This window comes from Hypanus sabinus, chromosome 18, assembly GCF_030144855.1.
Source record: "Hypanus sabinus isolate sHypSab1 chromosome 18, sHypSab1.hap1, whole genome shotgun sequence".
In the NCBI taxonomy this organism is placed as follows: Eukaryota; Metazoa; Chordata; class Chondrichthyes; order Myliobatiformes; family Dasyatidae; genus Hypanus; species Hypanus sabinus.
Genome location: NC_082723.1, coordinates 17,732,186 through 17,755,240, shown reverse-complemented (window position 1 = coordinate 17,755,240; position 23,055 = coordinate 17,732,186). Strand labels below are relative to the sequence as shown.

The 23,055-nt window shown below is 42.0% G+C and overlaps 1 protein-coding gene across 3 annotated transcripts in view; it reads right to left on the bottom strand.

Moving 5' to 3' along the window:
• Positions 1-231: 231 nt before the first annotated feature.
• The window catches only part of fpgs (folylpolyglutamate synthase), a 74,873-nt gene continuing 52,049 nt past the window's right edge, over positions 232-23,055 (bottom strand). For all 3 annotated transcript variants that reach the window (XM_059993737.1, XM_059993739.1, XM_059993738.1), the window contains exons 12-16: positions 17,983-18,080; positions 12,336-12,388; positions 11,947-12,022; positions 8,069-8,138; positions 232-3,532 (exon numbers count right to left, since the gene is read on the bottom strand). In XM_059993737.1, coding sequence (XP_059849720.1) covers positions 3,111-3,532; positions 8,069-8,138; positions 11,947-12,022; positions 12,336-12,388; positions 17,983-18,080 — 719 coding nt within the window. In that variant the 3' untranslated portion in view covers positions 232-3,110. The remainder of the gene's footprint in view (positions 3,533-8,068; positions 8,139-11,946; positions 12,023-12,335; positions 12,389-17,982; positions 18,081-23,055) is intronic.

The window sequence follows — 23,055 nt, the reverse complement described above, 5'->3', positions numbered from 1 at the left end:
ACTGATCTTTGAAACTCATTTTCTCCAAGGGAGTCTTTGAATATTTGAAGGTAGATTCTTTATAAGAGGGCAGGTGAAAGATTGGTGGAGCAGATGGTAATATAGAGATTACAATGAAATGAATTTTTGATTTTATCAAAAAATGAAAAAGACTGGAAAGGACAAGTGGCTTACCTGTGCTTTTGTTTGTATGCCTGGAAAAGTACAAACTGATTTGCATGTAGTATCAAATTGGAAAAATGCCAGTTCTTTAATTAACATTTCATATTAAATATAGCTTAAAGCTATAATTTACAGCAAAATTAAAACAAAGACATGATTATCTTGTTCATCACCATGTACAGTTCAAAATTATTTAAACCAGTTACACAGAAGCAGAAAGTTTGAAGTTCTCAATCCGAAAATGCATTTAACTTATTGACTTGTGGATTATCTTTAAACAGAAACTTTAAGATAAAAATGCAAATATAAATGTCTTTCAGGACCTTGAAATTAATTTGATTTTTTACCATTATCATTAGAGGTTGTGCAATTAAGAAACTGAAAAGAAACAACACAAATATTATCTGTGAGATACTTATAGGAAAAAATATCTGCCTTAAGACATTTAACATTCCTTAAAAGTCACGGTACTTAAAATAATTTCTTCCTCCCTACCATCACAAATCAAACTGTTCCTTACACAACCCACAGATTAGTATTTCTGTATGAATCCTCCTACTCGATTCCCATCAACTTCAAAGGCAGCAGCCCACTCAAAAATTGACTTGAAATTAAGTTTAATAATTTAAAACAACAAATCATGGTAACAATTCTGACAAATAAAAAATAGGAATGCTCTTCTTAGTCAGATAATCCTAAGGTTTTATTTTGGTCAGCAATGAAAATTATTAGCTAATTATTTTCCATCAGTCAACATAATTAGACCAACAAATGTATTAATAATTCAGACATCTGATTATTTTGCCTTAAATGGATACTTACAAATAAAGAAGATGGAATTCCATGTCCATTTTTGACAGCAGATTGTTCATTTTGCATACCATGGTATGTCAGGGTCAGAGTGGGTGAAGAAAAGACCATTTTAAAATATTTAAAATACACAATGTAATTAGTGTACTGAAAATATTAATTTTAATTATTCTAGATTTTAAGTCTACAGCCAAGAATTAAAGGGGAAATGAATGGTATCGTGGGCTTGAACAATTTAACATCACCCTCTCTAACACATCAATCTTGATCTACGCAAGTATTTATTTCCACTTCACAATGAGGAGTTTGAAATCTACCCTTGAATAGTTTCCAGTTCTGTTGATATTTTGACCCATTTACTACAGCTAGCTAACTTCAGAAGGAAGTAACATTCCTACTTAGCAGTCAATGACATGATTGCAGCCATTCTAACACCCACTTTTCTAGAAATCAGAATATAAAAGTTTGAATATACTACGTTTGGATTTACAGATCATCCTAATCACATCACTAATTTGAATTTTCCAAACACCTTGGAATGTGCTAACAACATTTGTTTCTACTCAGCTGCTAAACTACGGAAAAAGGGTTTCTGTCCCAATTCTTCCACCATTCTGTCATTTGTTACGTGACTGCACCTGATGGAACCCCAAGGGTGGCTCTACAATCATAATAAGCACAAATGGAATTAAAATTAGGCAGCCTGCAGCCAATCACTGTGATCCTAGGAAAAATGCTAATACCTTTTGTTGTAATCAGCAGCCAAGCACATTGTCCTCTTTAATTATGTGCATTTTATTCTCTGTACGTGAAGCACTAAGATACACACTTTTACAAATGGTGGTGCTGTGCTTATAGATGGCGCTACTTACTGAAAAACAATAGGTAATTCATGTCCAGAATCCAGCAGTGGTGCTTGACAATGAACCACTCAGTGGTACAACTGCTAACTCATCACCCAGTTTCTTCTGCAACCTTATTTACAACTCTCTTTTAGCCCTCTAGCACTGCTGAAATTAAAGTGCATCAGGATCTCAAATCCAAAGCTGTGTCAAACCATCCTGATATTTGTCCACCTGATATGAACATATTATGGATTTTGAATGTTTATATTTAGTTTTTTTTTAAATCAACTTGTTAGTCTTCATAAAACATTTGAACACCCTACAGCACAAGGCTCTGAGAACTTCTTGGTCTAAGTTCCCAGAGATTTGGAGAGAACGAGCCGCAGCCTTTTTTTCCATTATTGCAACTGCAATATGAATAAAAAGAATCAATCTATCAGGTCACTAGGCTTTACCCCAAGGCATGCCAGGTCAACTGGTCCTATCACATAGGTCTGATCCCAGCTTTCAAATGGAGAAGTCAGTCCAGACTGAGGGGCAACATGCAGTTGTACCTGCATGTTAAATTCATCCAATATTGTAAATATTGAAATACATTTGGCTGCCATGCATCTGGCTTACAATTCACTAATAATACTGGTCTCGTTGATTAATGTTTACTTTCACACTGGTGATGATTTATAATGCTATATTTTTGATACCTTCAAAATAAATTCTGAAAAATGAACCACAAAGTGCATTGAAGCTTCCAATTCTGCACACCCAGAGGTAGGATTGCTATTGTGCAACTGCTGGGTTATTTAATACCCACGAGGAAACCAAGAAAAATCCAGTTGAGAAATCTCAGGCAGTACCACACAAGTGCCCTCAATTACTTTTCAAAGCGCAAGTGGATGTGTTACTGCCCCAGATCATTTCCATGTACTTTCTCTCTAATTTGTAACACCCATAATGATTAAGACTTCTTTTAATAAATAATTCAAGTGCAAAAAAATTTAGCCATACAAATTATTAGGCCTGAAAACCTGATGTTCATTTCACATAGTAATCATGCTAGAGAGAAAAAAAATCAAAGATCCATTCACACAATCTACCTTTGAATTAAATAAAAGCAATGTTCATCAAAAATTCCACTTGTCTGTTGAAGTACAGTAATGTTAAATATGAAATGATAGCATTAATAGGATCAAGTAAAACAGATAGCATCTTGGATCTGGAAGCTATCCTCCCTCCCTCAACCTCAGAGGGTCTCAAAGCAATGTCTGACATTCACAGTAAAGAAATGTTTAGCCTTTACTGAGACAAAGACTTGTCCAGGAGTTTCAGGCACCCTCCCACAAGGTGCAGGCTACCGGTAATCAGGATCTGTATGGTGGAAGCTTCATTCAGGGTTGCAGCCCTTGCCAGATGGTGCAGATCTGCCGAGGCAGGCCGGAGGCCAGGGTCCCGACCTTGGGTTATCCACTGCAAGCCTTTGTTGATGCAGGGGAACACAAGGGCTCGAGGACTCATAAGGTCGCAGTCCAATTCACTGAAGGGTAACGTTCCCCTGTCCAAGTTACCCTTCTTAACCAATGCCGTTGAGCTCTCCAGGTTACTTCCAGACAGGCTCCACAAGTTGTCGTGCGTCACTTCTGTCAATTTGCACCATGCACTGTGATTTTCAAGGCAACGGCTCAGCATATTTTCCAAAGTTACTGTGTAATTCTTCTGATCTGAAATTTAAAAAAAATATTAAACCAAGATCTTTCTCACTGCAGTGCTTTGCTGCTCATTCTTCTGAAGGATACTAAAATTGGAAATAATGCACCAAAATTCTCCTGGAGTAAGAGGTCAGGCTGCGGGAGTCCACAGGAAGCAATGGGGAATGAGTGGTTCACTTGATCTCGTGGGCTGAAACATCAGGTGGCAGCAACTTTAACCTTCATCTGAGATTTGAGAACTTGACGCCTCTCTCAAAACTTGTATCTCCAAAACATTATACACATACAGTTTTAAGCTACTGTTGATGGATTGCCCTTGCTGGCAACCTGCTGACTCATCAACTGGGTCAAATTACAGTTAACCACAGAACACTACAGCACAGTACAGGCCTGTCAGCCCTCCATGTTGTGCTGACCCATATAATCCTTAAAAAAAAGTACTAAACCTACACTACCCCATATCCCTCTATTTTTCTTTCGTCCATGTGCCTGTCCAAGAGGCTCTTAAATACCCCTAATGTTTTAGCCTCCACCACCATCCTTGGCAAGTCATTCCAGGCACTAACAACCCTCTGTGTAAAAACCTTACCCCTGATGTCTCCCCTAAACTTCCTTCACTTAATTTTGTAAATATGCCCTCTGGTGTTTGCTACTGGTGCCCTGGGAAACAGGTACTGACTATCCACCCTATCTATGCCTCTCATAATCTTGTAGACCTCTATCAAGTCCCCTCTCATTCTTCTACGCTCCACAGGGAAAAGTCCCAGCTCTGCTAACCTTGCTTCATATGACTTGTTCTCCAATCCAGGCTACATCCTGGTAAATCTCCTCTGCACCCTCTCCACAGCTTCCTATAATGAGGTGACCAGAACTGAACACAATACTCTAATTGCGGTCTCACCAGAGATTTGTAGAGTTGAAACATGACCTCTCTACTCTTGAACTCAGTCCCCCTGTTAATGAAGCCTAGCATCCCATAGGCTTTCTTAACTACCCTATCAACCTGCACAGCGACCTTGAGGGATGTATGGATTTGAACCCCAAGGTCCCTTTGTTCATCTACACTCTTAAGTAACAGACCATTAATTCTGTACTCAGTCTTCTGGTTTGTCCTTCCAAAATGCATCGCCTCACACTTAACCGGATTGAACTCCATCTGCCATTTTTCTGCCCAACTCTGCAGCCTGTCTATATACTCTTGTAACCTTTGACAACCCGCAGCTCCATCCACAACTCCTCCTTTCTTCATGTCATTCGCAAACTTACTCACCCATCCTTACGCCTCTACATCCAGGTCATTTATAAAAATCACAAATAGCAGGGGTCCCAGGACAGATCCCTGCGGCACTCCACTGGTCACTGACCTCCAGGCAGAAAGCTTTCCTTCCACAACTACCCTCTGCTATCTTCCTTTAAGCCAATTTTTTATCCAAACAACCAAGGTTCCACTTAACCCATGCCTCATGACTTTCTGGATGAGTCTCTCATGAAGGACCTTGTCAAATGCCTTGCTAAAGTCCATGTAGACCACATCCACTGCCTTACCCTCATCAATTTCTTTTGTTACTTCTTCAAAAAACTCAATCAGGCTCGTGAGGCACAATCTTCCCTTCACAAAGCCATGTTGACTATCCATGAATAGACTGTACTTCTCCAAATACTTGTAGATCCTATCCTTATAAATCCTTTCCAGTAGTTTGCAGACCACCGACATAAGACTCACTGGTCTATAGTTCCCAGGTTTCTCCCTATTACCTTTTTTAAACAAGGGAACGACATTTGCCATTCTCCAGTCCTCTGGCACTTCCCCTGTAGCTGAAGAGGATTCAAAGATCATAGCTAATGCTCCAGTGATCTCTTCTCTTAATTCCTACAACAACCTGGGGTGTATCATATCCAGCCCTGGGGATTAATCAATCTTGATGCTTTTAAGAAGATCCAGCACTTCTTCCGTAATCTCCACACTGTCCAGCACACAGGCCTGCTCTATTTCGACCTCACCCTGATCAAGGTCCTTTCCACTTGTGAATACTGAAGCAAAGTATTAATTTAGGATCTCCCCAACCTCCTCCACCTCCAGGCACATGTTGCCCTCTTTATCCTTTAGTGGTCCCACCTTTGTTCTCGTCATCCTCCTATTCTTCACATACGCATAGAACGCCTTGGGGTTCTCCTTAATCCTACATGTCAAGGCCTTCTCATGCCCCCTTCGAGCTCTCCTAAGTCCCTCCTTTAGCTCCTTCCTGGCTACCCTATATTTCTCATAAGCCCCTCCTACTTCCTGCTTCATATATCTAACATATGCTTCCTTTTTCCTCTTGACGAGTTGCCTCACGTTTCATTGCCACGGTTCCCTTTTCCTACCATTTTTTCCTTGCCTCAGTGGGACAAACCTATTCTGAACCCAGATCAAGTGATCCCTAAACTTCTCCCACATTACTTCTGTGCTTTCCCCTTTGAACATCTGTTTCCAATTTACTCTCGCTAGTTCCTGCCTCATCCCTTTAAAGTTAGCCCTTCCCCAGTTAAGCACTTTACCATTTCATCTTGATTTTAGCCCTTTGCTGAAGCTAAGGGAGTTGTGGTCACTCTCACCAAAATGCTCCACCACCAAGAGGTCTGTCACCTGACCAGGTTCATTACCCTGAACTAGATCCAGTATAGCCTCTCCTCTCGTCAACCGGTCCACATACTGTGTCAGGAATCCTTCTTGAACACACCTGACAAATTCAGCCCCATCTATCCCCCTTGCACTCAGGAGGTGCCAGTCAACATGAGGGAAGTTGAAATCACCCATAACTACTACCCTGTATTTCCTGCACCATTCTAAAATCTGCCTGCTTATCTGCTCCTCGGTGTACCGAGAGCTATTTGGGGGCCTATAGACTACTCCCAGCACAGTGATTGATCCCTTCCTATTTCTGACTTCCACCCAGACCGACTCAGTGGGCACTCCTTCAGCAACGTCCTCCCTTTCTATAGCCGTGATACTAACCCTGACCAGCAATGCCACTCCCCCCACCACTTTTCTACTTTCTATCCTATTCCTTTTAAAACACCTGAACCCCAGGACCTGCATCATCCAATCCTGCCCTTCCTCCAACCAAGTTTCAGTAATGGCCACAACATCATAGCTCCACATACTAATCTATGCTCTAATTTCATCCTCCTTGTTCCTCCTTATCCATGGGTTCCGCATGCATGGAATTCAACCAACCGTGGATCGGGAAAACTCGGAAGTTCTCTCCAGCACTTGTTGTTCGAGCATGTACAGACTTTGTTTGCTTGTCATTATTCCCTAAACAATACAGTATAACAACTATTTACATAGCATTTACATTGTATTAGGTACAAGTAATCTAGAGATGATTTAAAGTATACGGGAGGATATGCATAGGTTATCACGGATCGGGAATTGAAAAAAAAAACTAGAAGTTCTCCAAGTCGGTACAGGTGCATCCGGTATTATTTAGCATCAGTTAGTCAAATGTTTTTATTAGTATATAGTATACATTTTACCCTTCTATGCATATAAAACACTTAAGAAATGTATGTATTTCAATAATTAAACCACTGCGTTGCTTAGTAATAATTGTAGCTTTCATCGGGGCAGGGCCCTCACATGCTCCTTTATTCTCACTTTATCCCGACTGTAGCCTAACGCTTTTCCAATGACCGATGGCATTTCACCTCTTTCCGATCGCTTTATTATTTGCACTTTATTTTCAATCGTGATCATTTTCCAGAGTAGAAACACTGTGGGTGGTGGGTCCTGAGCTCCGCTGGGTCCTAAAGTCCACCTACTTGAGCATCTGCATTTTTTGGTATCCGCGGGGGGTGGTGTCACTAAAGTAACACCAGGGATTTAAACATCAGTTTCATAAACTAATAAACCCCTTCTTAGTATCTCAACACCACACCACGCTCAGCATTACCACAGCATTAAAGCTCATATGGCCTTCCCTTAGTTATCCTTGAGTGAATCCATAAATGAATGATTTCGACCAATGGCACCTTGACCCTGAACCTTTCGAACCCAACAGCTCAGAGTGGGCCAAGCCGCGCCCAAGTCCTTGAACCAACTGCCCTTAACGTTCACCATTAGAAATCCTTCACTGCTGTGATTTCAAAACAGCCTGTAATCTCGAACACAATGTTCCATTGGCACATCCAGTCTTCCCTTATTCAATGAATGCATCACATAGCTTTAAATTACTGCCACTCGATGAGCTAAAATACTAATAATGGGGAGAGGTTCCCTTTACAGACATAGCTGCATGCGAAGCTTTTAAGCGACGATATATGGCTTTTTAATCGCCCAAAGATAAGCACGTTGCCTTCATGTGCTAGTGCACTGGCCTAACAACTTACTCACCACCACACAAAAAATACATTTCCAGTCTACAGAATATCTTACAACTTTCTTAACCCATATAAATTCAACACAATCCTAGATATAGTCAATTACTGTGCAGTGCAAGGTCCCAGTATAAGTTCCACTTTCTATACAGACACTACAAGGAAATTGCTTTTGAACACAGCACTTACCAGGATTTAGATTCTTCTGTGCTACATCCAAGAGATTGGGACAGAAAGCAGCAAAATCAAACTGGCATGGCTGAAAGAAACAATAAATTAGTTTATTGTTTGAGTGGCAGACTCTCTTTATTTTTCTTCCTGCTTTGGTCTGCCTATGCCAAGCACTGACCTTGGCTAAAAGAAAATGGGACTTATCTCAAATCATACACCCCCCCCCCCCACCACTTTTAATCACTGGGAGTAGCCACTGCTGATTCTGAAATCCTGCCACAAGCCTTTGAAATCAGGAGTTTGACAAGGTAGGAAAGGGGTACATCAAAAGCTGCATTACTTTAAGGAGCTAACTTGCGACATGCATTTAAAGATTCTCTTTACAACACGAGTAATTTCAGGTCTTCTGGAATCCTCCGCAACCAAAATCATTCCATTATTCTCCTCTTCTTTTATTTAACCATTCTTTCCAAGAAAAACCGAACTTTACTGAGGAGGTCAGAGAGGTTTCATCAACCGAGCACCCAAAAAAACTCAGGAGTCACAATGATTTTGTTTAAAGTGCTAAAGCAGAAATGTAGCATTTGCTGTCACCAAAGGGGAGCGTAATGTAAATAACGACAGCATTGAAACTGCCTTGGTAATTAGTGATTCCAAATCTGCTTTTCTCCTCATCTCCCATCTCTGTACCCGAGACTGTCTTGACTTTCACTGCCAAACACCTGAACTCTACAATTCCCTCATACCCTTTAAAACCTGCCAACCAAGCTTGAGACACCTGTCCCAATATGTGACCCTGCATTAATTTTTGTCTGATGGTGCGCCAATGAAACTCCCAGGGATGCTTTGCTACAGAAAGATTCTATATAAAAGAACAATTTATAAAGTCTGTATTTGTCACGTGTATCAAAACATACAATGAAATGTGTTATTTACGTCAAATCAAATCAGCGAGGATGTACTGGGGCAGCCCAAAAGTGTTGCCACGCTTCCAGCACCACCATAGCAAGTCCACAACTTACGAACCACAAGTCCACATACGGCTTGGAATGTGGGAGGAAACTCACGTCTGCTTATTGTGTATTGCCAGGAACAAGCAATACACAATCCGCATAGATTTAAATGTTTATTGTAATGACCATTTCATTTAAAAAGAACAGCTGAGTGTGGATGACGCTGTGAAAGATTGTGTGAGGGTCATGTGAAAAATGTGTGGGAAAGTGCAACTTGTTCGATTTTCAAAGCCACACACAGAAACACGGTAAAGAGTTTATTTTCCATTCCTAGGATGTCAGTAAGGATAGGCAATGAACATGCAGTTTCTGAGTGGCACTCTCAACCAGAACGTACCTAGCTGGCACTGAGATGGTGGTGAATCACCTTCCTGAGCCATTGCAGAACTGGGTGAAGGAAATTCCAGAGTTATCTGGATACAGGGTCTTAGGATTTAGACCCAAAGGAAGGATTGAGAATACATTTTGAAGTCAACTGATGCATCTAGGAGGGAGGGATCTAATAAGACTGTGATGCAAACCATTGACTGAGAGGAACTGTCAAACCAGCATTAAGCATGATACATCTTATACAAGGCAAATACACAGATGTACTGTGCCAATGGTAGAGGAAGTAAATCTTTGGAAAGGGGGACAAGATGCCAACCTGATGATGGAGTTTCTTTGCCAGGATAATGGACGAGCATAACACTCAGCTGGATTCATTCCTGCAAGAGGAAACATTCTATCACTTCCCTGACTTGTGTGTTCCTTTGGGGAATTTACAGATGAATCCCTTGCCACACGATATCCAGCCTCTTATCTGTTCTTTCAGTAACCACTTGGGCTTGGATTAGTTACATCTCTGGTTAATTTCCCAATAATCTTTTACACAGGATGAATGCTAAGGCTGTAATCCATATATTGCTGTACTTATAAGTGGTCTCTGAGGCAACATAATGAAACTGATTAGTGAAAGGTCGCGGGCATAAACAGGGGAATGGGACAGAGAGGGATAATAAATCAGGCATGATTGAATGGTGAAGCAGACTCGATGAGCCGACTCTGCTCCCATGTCTTATGGTCTAAACAAATTGGAAAACCCCTCCAAGTCATGGTTTGGAGGCTTGTGTGCTTCAGTGCCCCAGAGAGCTATGTTGACTGGAGTCAGGGCTTTATGCTTTGGCTCTTAGTAAACAGGTCAAAGGGTAGAGGCCAGACTAAGAGTGGTTCACCAGTCCTCCAGGTTCAGGGGTTCAGCTCAGGGCTAACAACCCTGACTAGTAAAACAAAACTATTAATCCTTCTAACCTGAGTGTAATAGTATTCCTGAGTCTCCACCCGGGACTTGCATGACTGACCATGGTGAAAACTGAGAGGAAGCTACTGACACGATGAAGAAAGCCCTGATCACTGCCAAAGACGGAGACGTTCATTGCTGCTCTAAACGCCTGTGGCATAATGGGAAACTGGAGACTACTCAGATAGAGCTGCCAGCAAACACTGAAGCTTCATGTTACAGTTGTCACTGGATGATGTAAACATGAAAAAAGAAAGCTTCCTGCAGATGCGCGAGGGGTTTAATATATGATGCTAAAGGGCTAACCGTCAAGAGCTGGCAATGTTGCCTGACCAGCTAAGAGGATTTCTATTCACATTCTGGAAGTATTTCCTGCTAAGACATAAATACATCCATAGGTACTAATATGAAAATAATTAAATTTCCTATTTTTCCAACATTGGCTGCATTTGATGCAGATTTCCTCAGCCAATATGTGACATCACCTCCATTTTAAGATGAAAACTGGAGTACAATGGGATCACACTTGAGGGTGTTTCAAGAGGCAAATTAACTTAACAAAGGTAGCAAGAATAGAATAAGAACTTCGGAGTAAGTGCTGTGGGGGGGGTGGGAGGAGGAGGAAGAGGTCCCCCTCTTAAACAAGAGAGCCCAAAGTTACAGGAACACGACCTCGATGTTTCAGCAGTTGGTACAACCACTCTGCCTCTTCACAGCTGTATTCCTCAAATGGGGGTCCACGGCTTCTGGGAGGTGTTGGGCAGTGGTTAGTTTCAGCACAGCTGGTTGAGACAAGTGGTTAAGGCGATGGTCTAGTGATCTGAATGTTGCTAGTTCGAGCCTCAGCTAAGGCAGCGTGTTGTGTCCTTGAGCAAGGCACTTAACCACACATTGCTCTGCGACGACACCAGTGCTAAGCTGTATCGGCCCTTGCCCTTCCCTTGGACAACATCGGTGGCGTGGAGAGGGGAGACTTGCAGCATGGGTAACTGCCGTTCTCCCATACAACCCTGCCCATGGTCTCTTGAGACTAATGGATGCCTATTTTTGAGACAGGAGCAGCACTGGAAGCAAGAAGCTATTTCACCTTCACCCACATGATCAATCGCCACATCCCTGGACTACTTCCCAGTAGGTAACAATCTTTAGATCTCAGGCTAGAATTCCTTCCCTGGGGGCTGTGAAGTGTGCATAAATGGTTGCATTAGATGAGGGTGACAGAGGGGAATAGTCAGCTAGCTTGGCATGCCTGGCGGTTTAATAATTCCCCACCTGGGTATACTGCCACCATGAGTGCAGCACCTTCCAAACCAAGCAATGGTGCCAGTTAACAAAATTAACTATGTGGTGTGGGCAGCAGCTCACTAGAAATCAACTTAAACATATGTATACAGGACCTTCCCAGCAGTAGATACTCTTATCCCAGCAGAGTGGCCTGAGCTTCCCAGATAAGAGGATCAATCTCTTACTTTTCTCTCACACACATGCTTATCTCTTTCTCTCCTTTGCAAGCACTACAAGCAAACACACAAGCCCTTCAATGATGTAGATCAGCCGCGTAAAATCCAATCACCCACAGGACACGACATCCAAGCGGATCTTACCACAAGCAGTTTGAGAAGTGCAGCAGCATCTCTCTCTCCTGTTGCGTTGAACAGCAGTGCCTTAACCACGGGACCTCTAAACAAGAGAAATACTGTCAGAAATTGGGAAAACAACATATATATATATAGCTTCACACAAACCATGTCCGGTGAAGCAGTGCAGAACTGGCTAAGTAACCTTCGTTAAGCCCAATCTGCATTTTGCAAAGGCAAAGGACAGTGCTTGACTTTGTCTTCGTCTTTTTCAGGCTTGTACAATCACTCAACCATTACCTTCATGCACTCTGCACACTGGGCAACCACTGGTTTATCAAGGGCTGGGGAGAAAGCTTGTACAATGCAAGTGACTTGCTCATAAGGAGCATGAACATGATTTTATAATGACTTACTTTATTGACTTTGCTTCTTTCAATGACTGCTCCCGAAACCACTTGACACAGGCCTGAAACAAGAGGAGAGTTACGTCTACACATAACAATACGAACATTCCTGCAGAGAAGTACAACTTTTGAACAGTATAACCCTGTGAGGAAATCACTCTCCACCCTTAATCACCACTGAAAAATAATCCATCACCCCCCTCAAAAAAATCACCCCTACTTCCCTCTCCATAACTCTTGACCATATTTTTCTTTAAAATTCACAACCCTTTAACCACCATTATTCCAGAGAACAATCCCAGCCCACCAATCTCTCCACATAACTGAAGTCCTCTAATGCAGGCAACTTCCTGGTGAATGTCCTCCGTGCTCTCTCCAAAGCAACTACATCATTCATGTAGAGCGATGACCACAACTGCACACAATACTCTAATCAGTGTTTTGGAATACAATACCCCACTCTTAGTAAAGTAAGAATGCCATATGTCCTTTTCACCACTCTTTTGCCTTATGTTGCTCTATAATGGAACATTTCCTAGTGCCCTACCATGTAGTGTAGGTGTCCTACATATATCGGTACTGGAGACAGTGTAGTGTGGTCGGTTGGGTGCAGTCCTCTCCCATCATTGCTGCTTTCTACTGTGCGACGGGCAAACTTCTCCCCATAACCTTTGATGCTGTGTCCAATCAAGAACCTATCAACCTCTGCTTTAACGACCTGTTCTCCACAGCTACCTGGTGTGGTAACACATTCCACAAATTCACCACCCTCTGGCTAAAGAAATTTCTCTACATCAGTTTTTAAATGGATGCCCCTCTATGCTCAGGTTGTGCCCTCTTGCCTTAGACTCTCCCACCATGGGAAACATCCTTTCCACATCTACTCTCTCCCGGCCTTTCAACATTTGAAAGGTTTCAATGAGCTCCCACCCCCATGCTGACTTTGTCTCCAGTTTACTCTCCAGTTTAATATTTTCTGTTAGCTCGCTTTCACGTTTCATCTTTTCCCTCCTAATGATTCTTTTAGTTGCTCCTTGTAGGACTCTAAAAGCTTCCCAATCCTATCTTCCACTAATTTTTGCTTTGTTGTATGCCCCCTCTTTAGCTTTTACATTAGCTTTGACTTCCTGTGTCAGTTGTACTATTTTGCCATTTGAGTATTTCTTTATTTTGAAATACATGTGTCCAAGTACTTGCCTCATTTTTCCAGAAATGAACACCATTGCTGCTCTGCTGTCATCCCTGCCAGCACCTCCTTCCAAATTACTTTGGCTAACTCCTCTCTTATACCACTATAATATCCTGTACTCCGCTGAAATACAGCTGAGTCAGACTTTACTTTCTCCCTCTCAAATTACAAGTTGAAGTCAATCATACTGTGATCACTGTTTCCTAGGAGTTTGTTTACCTTAAGCTCCCGGTTCATTAGATAAAATGCAATCCAGAATAGCTAATTCCCCCTAGTAGGCTCAACAACAAACTGCTCTAAAAAGCCATCTCATAGGCATTCAACAAATTCACTCTCTTGAGATCCATTACCAACCTGATTTTCCCAAAGGACATGCATGTTGAAATCTCCCATGACCATCATAACATTGCCCTTTTGACACGCCTTTTCTATTTCCTGTTGTAATCTGTGCTCCACATCCCAGCAACTGTTGGGAGGTCTGTATGTAACTGCTATCAAGATCCTTTTACCATTACAGTTTCTTAACTCAACCCACAAGGATTCAACATCCTCCAATCCTATGTCATATCTTTCTACCGATTTGATGCCATTCTTTACCAGCAGAGCCATGCCACACACTCTGCCTACCTTTCTATCCCTCCGATACAACATGTAACCTTGGACATTAGGGTTCAAACTACAACCATGATTCAGTGATGGCCACAACATTATACCTTACAATCTGTAATAGTGCAACAAGATCATCTACCTTATTTCTTATACTCTGTGCATTGAGAAATAACACTTTGAGTATTGCATTTTCTATTTTTGATTCTGCATCCCTAATACACTGATAATCACCCTGCCTTTCCTGACAGTCTGACTGAATGCTGTCTTTGCCTTTTTTTTAAAACCACCTGTCCTATCCTGAGTCCCTTCACTCCAGTTCCCACACCCTGCCAAATTAGTTTAAATCATTCCCAACAGCTCTTACAAACCTGCCCGTGAGAATATTGCCCCCCCCCCTTGGGTTCAGGTGCAACTCATCACTTTTATATAGGTCATACCTCTCCCAGAAGAGGTCCTAATGATAATGATAGAAGCAGAGATACATACATACAGGCCCTTCAGCCCACAATGCTGTGCCGACCATGTAACCTACTCTAGCAACTGCCTAGACTTACCTACCACATAGCCCTCTAATTTTACTAAGCTCCAAGTACCTATCTAAGAGTCTTTTAAAACACCCTATGGTATCCGCTTCTAACACTGTTGCTGGCTGTGTATTCCATGCACCCACCAATAACCTGAAGCCCTGCCCCCTGCGTCAGCTTCTCAGCCACACATTAATCTCCTAGCCCGGATCCCTTTGGTAAGCCACTGATCACAGAAAAACACATTTCCATTGCCATTCTCTGCTTCCTATCATCAAGCCAATTTTAGATTCTGTTAGCCAGCTCATCTTGGGTTCCACGTGACTTAACCTTCTGAACCATCTTGTCAATGTTTTCACTGTCAGTTACTCCAACTCTTGGTGAATAAGCTGCCAGTGAAATTGCTTACAGACTTCGTACAAAATGGCATCACGAAACATGACCGTGTACTACCTGAGAGAGCGGCAGACAGCATTAGGAAGTACCTAGATGAATTGCCTAGGAAAAGGTATTGGGGCCACATGCTGGAAAGTGGGTTTATATGGACGGACACTTTCATTCGGCACGAATCTGGTGAGATGGAAGGCCTGCTTCCATGCTGTATGACTATAATGTCCCCAAGTCAGATACGAAGAGGGCAACCAAGGTTCACTAGAACAACTTTAGTCCCATCTGCAGTCTGCTCTGATGAAGAAAGTCAGAGAATCGGTAAGGTGGTGAAATGAGGAATGATAACCAGAGTTTGATGTATCATAACATAAATAAATGTATGCACCTCCGATTAAAATCAGAACAGGAAAAAGGGTAAGACAGCTGAAACTGAAAACTCAATCTGAAAAGGAGCAACATTTGTAACAAGAAAAATGAATTGGTGGTACAAACAGAAATCAATAGGTGCATTATAATTGCAACCATGTCTCTGTAACAATTGGCAATTAAATATTCCTGGAGATACTTTAGAACAGACACGAAAAATAGAAATAGCAGCCCCGATTAAAGAGGGAGAAAGGCAGCAGAGAACTCAGAAAAATCACGGTGAAAGATCAGTTACAATAATGGAGCAAAGAAATCACATGGCAGAAAGTCTACCTAAATTAGGAAATTAGCAACATATTTAACTAGGGTAGTACAACAACAACAATGGACTTCAATAAACTGGGACACCAAGAACAAACCCTGCAAGTATGAAGGAGCAATTCTCAAGAGTGCTTAAAGGTTTTTTTTAAGATCACTGTTGAGGTTATTCTACATCTAGTTTTATACAATGAGGAAGCATTAATAAATAACCTTTATATTTATGTAGCCTTTTAAGGAAGTCTGATCATAAGATCATAGAACTTCAGATAAATGATCTAGTTCAATCCAAAACCTGGTTCCTAAGCCTAATCAAAGCAAGCTACAAAGGTATGAACTATGAGTTGTTGATGGAACATAGAAGAGTACAGCACATTACAGGCCCTTTGGCCCACAATGTTGTGTTGACCCTTTAACCTACTCTTAGATCAATCTAACCCTTCTCTCCCATTGGAAAAGAGCAATGTAAGAACTAACAGTAAATAGGACGATGGTAACATTTAAAGAATCAATACGTAGTTTCGAGCAGATATCCCTCCAAAGCATAAAAACTCAAGAGGAAAAATAGTCCAGATGTCCCAAGCAAAGTTGGTTAAAGACAACATTAGAGTAAAGGAAAAGGCTGAAAATACTGCCAAAAACAGTAGAAAGCTGGGTGGCCTTGCTGGGCACAAAGAGGATGCAGGAAATTTCAAATGGATATCAACAAGCTGAGTTAATTAGTGAAGACGTGGGAGATGGAATTTAATGTACAAATATCTGCGGTTATCCAGTGGTAGGAAAAGAAACAGAAAAGCGGGGTAATTTTTTTATTTAAATGATGTAAGATTCAAAGAAATTGATGTTCTGACCTAAATATCTTGATATGTGATTCACAGCTGGCAAGGTAAGAAACTAAGCAAACAGTACGTTGGGCATGGAATTGAGTCAGAGCAAAGATATCTTAATACAATTATACAGGACATGGTGAGACTGCATTTTGAAGACTGTTTACAGATCTTGCTTTCAGATCCAAAAAAGGATATGCCAGCCATTGAGACTGCTACAAATGTTTACCAGAATGATTGATGGATTTGAGAATGGGAGAGGTTGTTCCATAAACACAAATTTCACCAAACCAGGCCTATGCTTTACACTTTAGAAGAATGAAACAAGATTTGATTGACATTGTATTTGCAGGGATCGACAAGGTAGATGCAGAGATGACAGTTCTACTGTCTGTCTCAAACCAGGGCTCATTGTAAAATAATGTGTCAGCCATTCAGGACCCAAATGTGAAGAAGCTTCTTCATTCAACAGGTAGCGAATCCTTAGAAATCTCTACCTGAGAGGACTGTGCAGTCTCTGCATATGTCGAAGTTACGGTTTGATAGATCTTTGGATATTAATCAAGGAAAACAGGACTAGTACTGAAAAGTGGTGCCAAGGTAAAAGATCAATCGTCGTCTTACTGAAAGGAAGCTTAGAATATCGTTCTAACTCAAAGACCCAACTGCTCAGCCTATTTGGCAACTGAATCATCAACTGCCCACATTCGTAACCAATTCCAGACACAAGAATATTGAAACTGAGGTATTTGTGCCAAACCTCAAGAGCGAATTATGAGAATGAATTGAATCAATATTTTAAAATTTTCTTGAGTAAAGAAAATACTAACTGTGATTTAACTCATTTACCTGGAACACAAAGCTGTTCTTTCTGTTAGTACCGAATGGGACAGGGGTGTGAGGGGACAAGTGGTCTTATTATCTCACCAGCCTCCAAACCTTCAATCAGACCAATAAGATAATGGCCAGAGACAAAGAATAATAATGTTCACACTCACCCCACCCTTCAACTCGAACATCACTGCACTTTCTTTCTCTCACGGGCTGCCCAGTCTGGGCTCTAAGGGGTTCTGTTCAGAAGTTTAGGAGGGAGAGGTTCCACATCGCAGATTCAATTGAAAATACATAATAGTTTCGTAAGATCACAACCAATTTTCTGTAGCTTTCACCTGCTCCTACGGAGGAGTTTCTGGATTCAATTTCACAAATGCCCACGACACAACTGAAAGCTGGAGCTCACTGCGTTGGGGAAGATGGTGTAGTGGATGGAAAGTGCTAGAATAGGATGCTTCAGGTGTCATTCTGTAGGAGCTCTAAAAGTGTGATAAATTGAGAGGGATAGTAGCTGTCAACAAACCTTAATGACACAATGACAGACTCACGTTAACATCATTACACGACAGGATGTCAAACCCCGAGTTGTGTCAGCATACCTTTACACTACCAACTGTATGAGCACCATCAATGTAATAGGTGACAGGTCCACGCTTCAGGATCTGTGATCGACCGAGCCATTCTGTATCGCGTAACCCTGGTGAAAGATCAAAGACAAAAAAAAATTCAAACGTCAAGTAAAATGCCAGACCACCTTTGTGCAGAAACAAGTCTCAGCAGAAACATAAACTCAAGTTAGAATTACATCATATAGAACAAGAACCACACCATGAAGATCTGGTCAGGCATAGGTAACGTGTTCTCGGTCCCTACTCTATGAATACTCAAATGATAAGTTTTTCTCTAGCTAATCTCCCTCCATCTAAAGCAACCTGGTACTTCTTCATTTCCCCTGATTCATTCGGATCACAGTGACTCAGTCCTGGTGCGAACTACTTTTCTCTGATTCCCCTGGTGGTGCGGATGTCTCTCCCTGGATCAATCTGCCTTTGCTTTGGGATGTGGCTCGATGTCATGCCCAGTGTCTGTGTCTACCCCCTGAAGAAGAGTCCTGGCTCGGTGCCTAAGCTGAAGGCGGAGTCCTGACTCGATGTTCCTGCCTGTTGCCGCCGTCGGGGAGGTCCGGCCGGACTGCCGCTGCCTGGCGGGGGTTCTGCCCCTTCCTACCTGTTGCCTCCGTCGGGCAGGTCCGGCCGGACTGCTTTGGAGAAAGGCCAAGAAGAGCTTGCCCACCCTCACTCTACTGGTCTTCCCCAGTAAAGAAAGGATGGCAGGCAAACCAGGCTATGTTTGAACATGATGCCCCAAAGAGCTTTTCAAGCAATGGGCTCTCTTTTAAAGTTTACAGGCCTGTTACAGAATGACTATGGAGAAATGCCACATTTCCCCTTCATTCAAGCCTTCCCTCAGCACTCACAAGCAAACTCCAACAGTAACACTCACCTGTTGGGAGGAAATCGGCAAAATGGACTGACCCTTTGGCCAAACAAGTATCTAATACCTTTTATATTCAACACAGATCTTTCCTTACCCCCTTCATTTAACTGGTAGGGCTGTTATTATGTTTCTGGACTATTAATCAAGGGATCCTGATCCAGCATCATATTCAAATCCTGCCATGGCAGCTGGAGAACTTAAACACATCTAACTTCATAAATCTGTAACTAAAAAGCTCAAGTTACATTGGCAGCAATGAAAATACCGGACTATTGGAAACCACGACCTGACTCACTAAATTCCTTAAGGGAAGGAAGTGTGTTGCCTTTGTCCACACTGGACCATATACGAGTGCAGACCCATCACGATGAGGCAGAATTTCAGCTGCCCTCCAAAGTGGCCTAGCAGGATATTCAAGGCTGCAGTTTGGAGGAACATACTGGTCAGTGCATCGCTGTACAGTGCCAGCAAATGACCACCAATCGGGGTTCAGTTCCCACTGCTGCCTGCGAGTGAGTTTCTACATTCTCCCCATGGCTCCGTGGGTTTCCTCCACGTGCTCCAGTTTCCTCCCAAATTCTAAAGATGTTTGGGTTAGTGAATTATGGGCATGATTTGTCGGTGACACTTGCCTACCACAATCCTCACTGATTTACTTTGACACAAATAAATTTAACTATATGTTTTGATGTATGTGTGACAAATAAAGCTATTCTTAGTTCTCCACCAGTTAATTCAGGTCATTCATGTAAGGACAATGACTGACCTTACCAGCAACACCCACATCACTGGAATGAGTTCCAAAGAAAGCTTGGAATATCGTTCCAATTCAAAGGCCCAATTGCTCAGCTTTTTTGGCAGCTGGATTTGGATGTGGATCAACTGCCCACATACGTAACTAATTCCACATACAAGAATACTGAAACTTATGTAATGGTGCCAAACCTCAAGAGCAAATTATGAGAATGAACTGAGTAAATTTAACGACTTTCTTAAAGGAAATACTAATTGTGATCTAACAAACATATTTAGAATACAATAAAAACTGTTCCTTCTGGTAGGTGATTACAAAACAATAAGCACAAGTTTAAACTAAAGGCTGGGTCATCTGGGAATCAAACCAGGAAGAAATATTACACAGCAGTCAGCTTGGACCCTGAAACCACCTATGGAATGCACTGCTTCCTGCACCACTGGCATGAAGCCAAATCCACTGAACGTCAATGCACTGTAAATATAACCCGATATAAATAACTCTTCTACTGAATGTAACTCGCTGCTCATCCAAACCATGCTGAATTGCATTTCTATTTGAACTTCAATGTCTTGAAATGCTTTACAGTCCTTTTCAGGGAGTGACATAAACTAAAAAAGCCTGTGGAGACTGGATGGGTTGTCCTCTGCTGCAGAATTTGATCCCTGCTGGAATGAAGCTGTTGCTGTGTACTGACATACCATTGAAATCCACTAGGAGGCAGCACCTGCACATAACTGTATTTCAGCAGCCACCAGAGGGAGATCTGCTTGCTTCACAACCGTGTACTCTGAGACTCCTGACTCGTGTGCAAACAGCATTATCACCACATGCTGGACCGTGTTCCAAAATCTAGTACTATCTCTGCTGCTGCAAGACGACAAATTTTATGTCATGAGACTGCGATAATACAGCGGATTCTAGAAAGTCACGGGTTCACAATCCCACCCTGGCAAATGGAAAAATTATGGAGAAGTGGATGTAGGCACAATCTCATTAATCTCATCATGCAGCAATCTCACGTCTTCCTTCTACCCTTTGGTACTGACCATCTCTCCTCTATCTTTTAGCCCAGGTGAAGAACTGCGACCCAAAACATCAACTGTCTATTTCTCTGCAAAGATACTTCCTGACCAGCTGAGTACCTCCATCTTTTCACGTTGTCCCATACTCCAGCACTTAGTCTCTTGTGCCTCTGTATCTCACTAAAACTACACCTTTGTCAAAATACTTCAAATATTTCACTCTATACTTTTAAATAAAAAGAAAGGCACTTCTTTTGCACATTTTTTTAAACATATGGGGCAGTAACAGTGAGCACAACACTACAGCACCAATGATTGCTGATCTGGATTCAATTCTGACCGTTGTCTGAAAGGAGTTTTCATGCTCACCCTGCGACCGGAGGGGTTTCCTCCAGGTGCTGCGGTTTCCTTCCACATTTCAAAGACTGACAGGTTAGGGTTAGTAAGTTGTGGGCATGCTAGGCTGCCCCCAGAACCCATCCTCAGACTGTGTTGGTCAACGATGCAAATGATGCATGACATTTCATGTTTTGATGCACATTTGACAAATAAAGCTAAACTTCTGTTAATCTTTCCATCCTTTTCAAAAGAGGCAAGCATTGTTGAAATGGAGGATATGTCACAGTTTATACTCAACAAGCATCTTCGAGATAATGAGTAATTAATGTGGAGGTCAAGTCGTTGTGTACTAAGTCCTGACGAAGAGTCTCAGCCCGAAACGTTGACTGCAGATTTCAATGATCTGCTGAGTTCATCCAGCTTGTTTGTATGTGTTGATTTGATCACAGCATCTGCAGTATACTTTTTGTTGTGTACATTTAAACTGGCACTTGATAGGTATGTTATTAGTAAGGATATCAAAGTTATGAGAAGGCAGGTAAACGTGGTTGAGAGGGAAAATTCAATCATCAGCCATGAAGGAATGGTGAGTAAACTTGATAGGCTGAGTGACTTAACTCTACTCCTACATCTTATGGTGCTGCGCATCCTCAATATTGCTGTGCTTAGGAAACTTTTCCTTATATTTTTCTGAAGTGTTCCACTGAGGAATACCTTGTAGATAAACAAAGACACACCTGCAGTGCTCCCACTGTCCTGGGAAAAGGTCTTGATGGCAGGCTCCTGAGCAACTGCCTCTCCCACTCTGACACAGGAACTTTGTTTTCCCCCAGAGAGAGCTGAAATGTCAAAATCCCAAAACCTCCAAAATCTGAAATTTGTTTGAGTGCTGTCACAAATGGAAAATTCCACAAGGTACTGAGAGAGGTTCCCAGGTGATGTACAGCTCTCTACCACCACACATGGTTCTTTAACACTTCCAGCACCAAACTTTTCAGATGGGTGTACTTAACCTGTATTTCTTTATTTAGGCAGCTTTCCCCAAAAGGGAGAACAAATGCAAACTTCAAAGCTGAGATTGACAGATTTGTAGAATGCAGAAACCACAAACCTGAGGTTTCCTGCTGTTTTTCTTCCAACAATGCAATAAATGGAAACCCACCCTAACCCACCAAAATATGCAATGCATTTTATGTGGTTCAATTAGCTAAATCCAGAAAATACACAAAAAACCCTCCCTTTTCAGACAGACAGACAGACATACTTTATTGATGCTGAGAGAAATTGGGTTTTGTTACAGCCGCACCAACCAAGAATAGTGTAGAAATATAGCAATATAAAACCATAAATAATTAAATAATAATAAGTAAATTATTCTAAGTGGAAATAAGTCCAGGAACAGCCTATTGGCTCAGGGTGTCTGACACTCCGAGGGAGGAGTTGTAAAGTTTGATGGCCACAGGCAGGAATGACTTCCTATGACGCTCAGTGTTACATCTCGGTGGAATGAGTCTCTGGCTGAATGTACTCCTGTGTCTAACCAGTACATTATGGAGTGGATGGGAGTCATTGTCCAAGATGGCATACAACTTGGACAGCATCCTCTTTTCAGACACCACCGTCAGAGAGTCCAGTTCCACCCCCACAACATCACTGCCCTTATGAATGAGTTTGTTGATTCTGTTGGTGTCTGCTACCCTCAGCCTGCTGCCCCAGCACACAACAGCAAACATGATACCACTGGTCACCACAGAGTCGTATAACATCCTCAGCATTGTCCGGCAGATGTTAAAGGACCTCAGTCTCCACAGGAAGTAGAGACAGCTCTGACCCTTCTTGTAGACAGCCTCAGTGTTCTTTAACCAGTCCAGTTTATTGTCCATTCGTATCCCCAGGTATTTGTAATCATCCACCATGTCCACACTGACCCCTTGGATGGAAACAGGGGTCACCGGTGCCTTAGCCCTCCTCAGGTCCACCACCAGCTCCTTAGTCTTTTTCACATTAAGCTACAGATGATTCTGCTCACACCATGTGACGAAGTTTCCCACTGTAGC